The 8567-nt window shown below is 43.6% G+C and overlaps 1 protein-coding gene across 1 annotated transcript in view; it reads right to left on the bottom strand.

Annotated features, from left to right (window-relative positions):
• The window catches only part of eepd1 (endonuclease/exonuclease/phosphatase family domain containing 1), a 19842-nt gene extending 14667 nt beyond the window's left edge, over positions 1-5175 (bottom strand). The window contains exon 1 of the mRNA XM_005720903.1: positions 3991-5175. Coding sequence (XP_005720960.1) covers positions 3991-4940 — 950 coding nt within the window. The 5' untranslated portion in view covers positions 4941-5175. The remainder of the gene's footprint in view (positions 1-3990) is intronic.
• Positions 5176-8567: the final 3392 nt, after the last annotated feature.

Raw genomic sequence — 8567 nt, forward strand, 5'->3', positions numbered from 1 at the left:
CACACACACGCACACACACGCACTCCGTGGATACATCAAGGGCAAATCATGGTTCAGTATCTTGCCAAAGGACGAGAGTAGAGGGATCAAACTACCTGATTGGTTAATGACCGAGGCTACCTCCTGAGCAACAGCTGCTCCAAACTAATTATGGCTTTTTTTTTTTACTTGTGCTGTTTTACTTGTGTTCTTTGATTTGTATCGTGCTTTTCATTATTCTTTTAGCTGTAAAGCTTTGATCAGTGGCTGTTGTTTTAAAAAGCTGTTTTTTTACTCTGTTCAGACCACATTTTGCTGGACTCCGTTTCACTTTTCTAGCACCTGCATGTTTTCACTGCTCTGCCACACTGGCCCACCTGAGACGCTGAACAGCTTGGTGTTGATGGGATTATAGGCAGAAACTTTGTCCACAGATCCTGTTTTCAGAATAAACAGCCTGCAGTCCCACAGACAATACCTCCTTCCTCCCCTGCAGGTCTGATCGCTCTGAGAGCATGCAACGCTCCTGCTGCTTAAGATCCTGATCCTCCCATTTCCACTGGCAAGGATCCAAACACCCACAGTCTGAGCTGCCTATTAGCCATCTCATCAGGGCAACACTGGTAACTGTAAGCCACGACTCTATGGCCAAGTCTATAGAGGTAGACAAAATTAGTTGGGTTTACAGCAAGAAAAATACACATAAGCATAAGAGTAAATGTTGCATAAAGACTCGTCAGTGTCACTCTGACAGTAGCAACCACTGATAATGCCAAACAGGACTTCATATTAGCTGCTTCAATGCAGACACAAGTGAGACACGGTGAAGCATCAGTGGCTGCGTCCTTTGAGCGTCACATTTGAAGACTGATTAAGTCACAACCAGGAGACGAAGGCTGTCCACATGGGCTCGTCCAAAAGCAACCCACAAATGCGTTCTTTCCCCCAGATTTACAGGTTGCACCAGGTCCACCCTGTCCCAATATTCATCGCACATCAGTGATTGAAGGATATTTGGAGGGAAAAAATAGGAGCCGGTCCAAGAAACTGGTCCAGTTTCCAGGTATAAACTAATAACGTAAGTACTGGGCTTTTATCTCACTCAAATGTCCAAAATACAAAAATAACAAAAAATCTTTCAACATTAAATTTCGACATTTTAATTCAGTCCCATATGCTTTGGATGGTTAGTTAGTTTGGTTAGCTGGCTAACAAAGCTGGGCCTGTTTGGCGCCCTCGTATATGACAGTATATCAGCAGAAGCACCTCATACCAACTGTCAGGCATGGTGGTGGAGGTGTGATGATCTGGGCTCATGTTGAGGCCACCAGACCTGGACACCTTCTAAATCAACCATGAACTCCTTTGTATCGTAAAGTGAGAGTGAAAGATGATTCCCTTCATCCCTCTTTGTTGGTTAGTTGTACGTTTGTGCACATTATCAGATAGGCAACAATCTGTCACAACTGAGGCAGCAACCACAACAAACCTAAGGTGAGAGTGTGAGAGAGCTTTAGGTCCAGGATATCGGGCAGCATTTATAATAATAGCACACTACTTTACGCATTATTAATTAATTCAATTACTTTTCATATAACAAAAATCATGGCGTGCCTCTGCTCATCCAGTCATTATGGATCAGGAAGTTCTAGAGAAATTAAAGGGAAGACAAAGGATCTAACATCAGTGATCTGTCTAAAGCATGCTGGGTGCACCGTCGTCAGTACTCTCGGTGAAGTGTCGACGCAGGAGGGGAAGTAGATGCGTCCCAGCTGACACAATAGAACAGAACTGCCCACCTTGTTTGGGACACTGAGAGACACGGTCCATATTTCATAAATGCTTCAAAAGCAGGGAAAGAAGAATTCAACAGTAAGAAACATTAACACCACATTATCAGCTTGCATGCTTTGATCCATATGAACCTTGCTATTAGGAGCTTAAGTCAGCTCTTTTCACTTCCCTATAGTCAGGATGACTGCAGCCAGCTGAGTCTAACTCCACATCCCTGATAGGCTGTTTGGGCCGAGAGCAGTTTGTGCAAACTTTGGTGAAAAAAAATAGAGTTCATTGAACTGTAGTAGCTGTCTGCTTTTGCCTGGAGGAAAGTCATGAAGTGTGTAAACTTAGACTGGGTCTTATGATTACTAACACAGCAGTTTGTCACTGTGCAAACACACTGAGTCTCCTTCACAGTGCCCTCCTGCTGCTGCTGTTCCTGCTCCTCACTAACAATGATCACAACACCTTTACTGACTTTAGGCCGTACTTGACACAGTTTGCTCTGGACACCACGGTGAAGCTCTATAGATGGCTTAAAGAACTTTTTTTGTAATATTAAAAAAGGGGGAGTATCAATTAAACACCTTACCAAACTTTAGCTTCTCGTTTATCCATGAGAGAACAGAAGAAAGAGCCTAGCCACTGAGATTTAAACCCTAATGCCTGATTTGCGTTGCTGCTGCGCTCTGCCTATACTCTCATTTTTCACAGCCACTCATGGTCTTCACAGGTATATACACCCAGAGTCTTATGTTTTCACTGTATGCAGACCAATGCCTGGAAAGAAAATCAGCACCGCCAAGTCTTTGGCCACGGTCCTCAGACGGAGAAGGTTGTAGTGGCCACTCTGGGTCAGGGACAAGATGGGATGAAGAGCTCAGTCATTCAAGAGCTGAATATCCCACCGGGAGGAGGCCCCGGGGCAGACACAGGACACGCTGGAGAGATTAAATCTCTCAGCTGGCCTGGGAACGCATCGGTATTCCCCTGGATAAACTGGAGGAGGTGGCTGGGCAGAGGGAGGTCTGGGCATGCTTGCTTAGGCTGCTGCCTCCACGATCCAGCCCAAGATAAGCCAAACAAAATGCATGGATGGATTTTTATTTTATTGTAGTTAGTTTTCTGCTTAAAAGAACATTTTCACTGGTGGAATATGAACCACGGTCCACTGTGCTCTTTATTCATTTCACAAGTCTGACAGGGAATCTGAGAATGTGTCACCCTGCAACACAAAACTGGCTTGACCTCAATCACGAAGCCCTGATAATGTTTTTCGCCTGCTGTCTCGGGGTAGAATTTTCATGTATTTTGTATGATACATTTTCCCTTTCATATGCATCTGATGGCTTTATAAAAAAAGATGCATGATGCGAGTTTTATTCTGGACATAAAACCAGATTTAAGGCTACAAAAAACTCGTCAGGTCACGATTAAGTTTGGTCTGTTAAATCCCAGATTTATGCTTTTGTAAAATCAGGTGATGACTCTGAACTTTTCTTTTTAAACAATGTTCTCTTATTTTCTTTCTGCAGTAGTTTTAATGATGTTTCCACATTTTTGAACCCATAACAGACAAATAACACAAAGCAAAGAGCTACTTTTATTTTGTTTTTCTGAAGTCTGAAATATGCACAACATAAACCTGAAACAAAGAGCCATCATTCCTGCACGACTGTCATTCAAATCAAATCACTATTTAGGTTTCTGCACAAGAACACTTGGACCTGCGCGCAGTAATGTTGTGGGAGGGGTTCGTCCTGTTAAGGCTCCGTTCAGGACTGAAAGAGTCATGAATCTGAAAATATGATGAGGTCACAGCATGATTAAACCTCAAAGAGCTTCAGCTGACTGGTGCGGCAGTGAGTGGCTGTAGGTGTCCTTTGGTGTGTGGACGGCACAGCTGGCATATCCTGACATAATGACTATCAGCACACATGCAGCTGGCTGGACGTTGTGCGCATTTAGTGTGATGGAAAAATGAAACTCGAGTTGTTTTGTTTATTATCTTACAAACTTTCATTCATTAAGACTGTTATTGTGATTTCGCGCAATATAAATAAAAGTGATTGAATTTAATAAAGTGAGTTATTCAGTATTTTGCCGGATGCACGCACAGAAATCAGACACACGTCCGAGACCACTTAAACAATAAGCTTTCCTCATCTGCCCACGCTTCAGTAACCACGCGGCCTTCAGGTGTGATGAGTGTGTGTGTGTGCAGGTACTCACTCATTCTCGAGCAGGGTCATACACACCACCTCCCTGACCCCCGGGTTGTTAGCCTTGTCGCACGAGCAGCCCTGCAGGCTCCAGGTGGCCACGCGCACTACGGACTTCCCGTCCCGGAGCCCCAGCGGGCGATCCACCTTCGGCCGCACAGAGACGATCTGGGTCGGGCCTCCAGGTGGGAGGTCCAAGTCGTCGCTGCCCAGACTAAAGGAAGAGGGGCTTGGGTGACACTTGGTGGTGCCGGGGAGCCCTGCGTTCGTGTTGGTGGAGGGTGCCCGGGAGCGCTCCACGAAAACTTGGAACCGGATTTTGTCGAGCAGCGAGCTGTTGATGTGCTTCACCTTTACCAGGTCCTCGATGCTTTTAAATGGGCCGTGCTCCGCGCGATACGAAACCACGTTCTTTGCAATAGTTTCCGTGATACCGCGAATGCTCATGAGCTGCGCCGGGGTGGCGGTGTTGATGTTCATCCCGGTGTAGAACTGACAGTCCAAGTCTTTGCGCAGTGACGACGGAGAGTGTTGGGAAGAACTGGTCCTGCTAGAAACGCAGATTTCCAGTTTGATCACCTCCAGCTTGGTGGCCCCGACCCCGCTTACCAGCGCCAGGTCCTCCACCTTTTTAAAGCCACCGATACAGTCCCGGTACTGCACGATATTCCGCGCAACTGTGCGATTAACTCCCGGCAGAGTCATGAGCTCCTCCTCGGTGGCGATGTTAATGTTCAGCCGCTCTTGATTCACCAAAATGTGGCTGAAATTGCAGGCGGCGCTGAATTTGCGCTTGCCGCAGCTGAAATCAGTGGGGTCTTTGGGGATGGAGCGGTGGCAACCCAGACTCCCACCCATGGCTAGGATCGGTGCAGTGGACAGGCAGAGGCCCGCGCCAGAGAGTACGTTCTGAAACGCGGCGGTTACACGGCAGCATTCATTAAAGATAATATTGGACATACGCACCACCCGAGCCTGCGCTCAGCCCTGGTTCATGCCGCACACAGCAGTCCTCCGAGTCACAAGCGGCAGATCAGAGCAGGCAAACTTTGCCCTATGGTATTGCGCAGTGTGACCGCCCACGGGTCAGCCTCCACCTCACTCGCCTTTGATCACAAATCGTTGCTGGAGAAGTCTGTCAAGCGCCCAGCTCCACACCGCCGCACACCGGAGTACTTGTCAGACTTCAAAATAAAAGCAAGCCATCAGCGTCACTGGTTCAAATCAATCATCAGCTCCAATGACAAGTGAACACATAAATACACAGTGTAGGAATAACCAACAGATACATTAACGCGGCTTAATGATGATTTTCTTTCACATTTAATAATTTATATTTTGTGAGATTTTGTCTAATCAGGATTTGGCCCGATGAAATAAAACTATTTACTTGTAGTTTTACTTTTACACTGTGTAACGTCAATCGTTTCTAAAACAAAAACCAAAAACATAGGAATAGCTCAGCTAGGTTATCATAACACTCATTACATTTAGAAATATTGTTTTGTAGTTTGAAGCCGGGAGGTTTTACCTGGCGTTTGGCGTTTATTTTGAAATGTCTGGTTTGTTGTTTCAACCGTTAACAGTAGGGGGCGTGTCTTTCTATGTGATATCTAAATGTTTTCTGTCACTGAGGAAGAGGATCTGATAATATACATACATGTAAATTGTTTTAAGGGCTGCAGCCAAACGTAGATTTGGTTTTATTTAGGATTAATCATTTATTTTTCACCGTCGAGCTCTGCTTTTCTGAACACAGTACAGAAATGTTGCTGTTGCAGCTCAGTGCAGGATTTTTTCTTGACTTCATAATTGTATTATTTTTAAGTTATTCCAAAGCGAAATGAATATTAAATGCTGTTTTACACAAAAAGATTCTGAGAGGTGTGATATGAAGTTTTCAAGATCATTTGTGTCACAATATTACAGTTATAACCTCCTGAGCTAACCTATGCTGGATACATTCAAGCTGTTTGTCACATACCACATCTCCAGAGTGCTCCACTCATGGTTTTCTCTCTCTCTTGTTCTCCTTAGAAAAACGATGTAACCTCCAAAATGTGACCAAATCACTAGTTTTTGCAGTTATTGTTGAGGCAGTTACAGTGCAACACCCCTCTGTGTGTAGGACTTAATAATCGTCATAATAATAGTAATGGTAGGATTCTGTAGTGTGTGTTATGCTTGGCTAAAATCTTTATTATCCTAGTTGAGTTGTGGCATGTATCGCCTCCAGCGCTGCACAGAGATCCTTGTACCAGATCAATCAGCTCAGCGGTGAAACAACAGTCATTATATTTTCTGGCTACTTGTTAAACCATTTTTTAGTTAGTAAAAATATTCTCACCAAAATATCCCCCAAAGCTGTCCCCATTCAAGTGATTGAATGGACTCGGTCCGACTTCTGAACTAACAGAGTGGGAAAAGAAGATGAACATTTGCCTCTTCTCCAGCACAGCGCTCTTGTCAGGTCATCCTGCTCAAACACACGAGGCATTATTAGGTGATGGAGACCTGCTGTGCTGGTCAGCCTCCCCTGACACCACACGCTGAACTTCCTTCTCCATCCCTCCCCTGCTGCTGAGCTGCAAACCACACCCCATCGCAGAGAGGATGCCACTTTAGTGCCCAGTGTTTGTTCATCAATGACTTTTGGAAGCTCTTTTTCATCTTGTGCCTAGGACTCACATTTATTCGCTTAATCCCTCTGATATGACATTTGCTCCTGATGTTATGAGACATTTACTCTGTCAGTGCGCCCCAGGGCAGCTGTGGCTACAATGTAGCTTGCTATCGCCAGTGTGTGAATGTGTGTGTGAATGGGTGGATGACTGAATGTAGTGTAAAGCGCTTTGGGGTCCTTAAGGACTAGAAAAGCACTATACAAATACAGGCCATTTACAGTTCATGAGCCCTAAATTATAGTTTGTTTCACAAATTTAAAAAACCTTACAGTCGACAGCACACAGCAGCGTACATTCATGATTAAGTGGATTCTACAACATAACAGTGAGAAGTAAACATTTTTGTGTCGTAGGCCTTCTATTAAAAACTATCAGCACTTCTCACAGCAGCATTACTGTACATTAATATAAAGTGTATTAAAAACAAGATATTTATGCAAATGTATAAAAACCTCTTGTAAATAAGCTGATTTGAATTCATTCAAACACAATTATAACATGTTTGGTGTTTGGATCTGAGGTCGAGCACAGAGCGCTTCTGTCACGACTGACTGTATGTTTGCCAACATCTGGAGTCGTCCTGTGTCCAAACTGACTGTATGGTCAGTTTACTGGGAGACGACCTCCCGTCTGCCAGCCACAGGAACACACAGACAGACAGAGATCATTACTACAGAGAATCTTTCCCTTGGATTATATATGAAGGTCAAATAAACTTCATCACAGTTGTTTTAAATATGATTTGCCAATGCCACGATACCGCTCTTGTTCAAACTGTTTATTCACTAAATAAACAGAACAAAAATAGTTTAAAGATTTCTTTTCAAATAAAGAGGATTTCATTATCTGCAGTTTATAATGCAGGTTAAATAAAAGAGGTGCTACATCGAAAACAAATCAGTATGTCCAGAGATCATGGATACAGATCCCAAAAAGTTGATTCTGTTCATCTGGTCGTAGCGTTTTCAGTGGGAGAAACATACCTTAAGTGATCCTTTGGTTATGAATTTTCAAACAAAGTATAGCCGACTAAAGCATCTCTATCCTGAGACCAGCTGGAACTCAGATAGGTTTTAATCTGATTTAGCTTACTGAAAACTCGCAGCACCTCCAACAGTAGCAAATGAGTCAAGTCTGTTGTCTCTAAACATCCAAACATCCATAAAATATTCAGTTTTATTAACAAGGAAATAAACAAACCAAAAGCAGGAGCCGCTCACTGACCTAACAGCGCTGCCACGCTCACACAGGGAGGGGTAGCTGAGAAATGACATTTTCATAAACGTGCATCTCACAAATGTCACGGTCGCCTTTTCCCACAGACACAGAGCGACTGTTAAACCTGTGAAAGCTGATTTAAGGAAAGATTCCTTCTGCTTTACCCTCCAAGATAAACAGTTAATTTTGCTGTTTGGCTGCAGTCTAAAAACAAAGCAAGACCAAAGTCACACATCATAACACAATGAAAACAGCAAAGCACACGAGTCTGTTATTATCCATCGTCCTAAGTAAACGTACATGAGCCCAAAGACGACTGCTAAAATAATTCAGCCATAATGACCTTTCACACATGATCTTTAGAATTAAGAGTTTAACGAAGTCCTTTTAAAGGTGACGTTGAGCTCAGTGCTTCACTGTTGCCTTTAAACATTTACATCCACATATGTGGGGGACAAAAAAGAAGATTTTTTATTTAACACAAAAAGGGGTAAAACACACAAAACCTAACTGAAGCTAGCATAATGAAGTCCACAGAGTCCAGCTTTTCTTTGAACAAGTCAGTAAGAAAGACAAACTCAAGGCTACATACAGTCGATGAATCACTCAAATGTCTCTCTGTCGTGTGACTCCATCTGGACAGAGATTGATTAACACTATTTTAGGTCTGATCAGTAAATTGGCT

Source organism: Pundamilia nyererei, unplaced genomic scaffold, assembly GCF_000239375.1.
Source record: "Pundamilia nyererei isolate P.nyererei 1_Seehausen unplaced genomic scaffold, PunNye1.0 scaffold00003, whole genome shotgun sequence".
NCBI lineage: Eukaryota > Metazoa > Chordata > Actinopteri > Cichliformes > Cichlidae > Pundamilia > Pundamilia nyererei.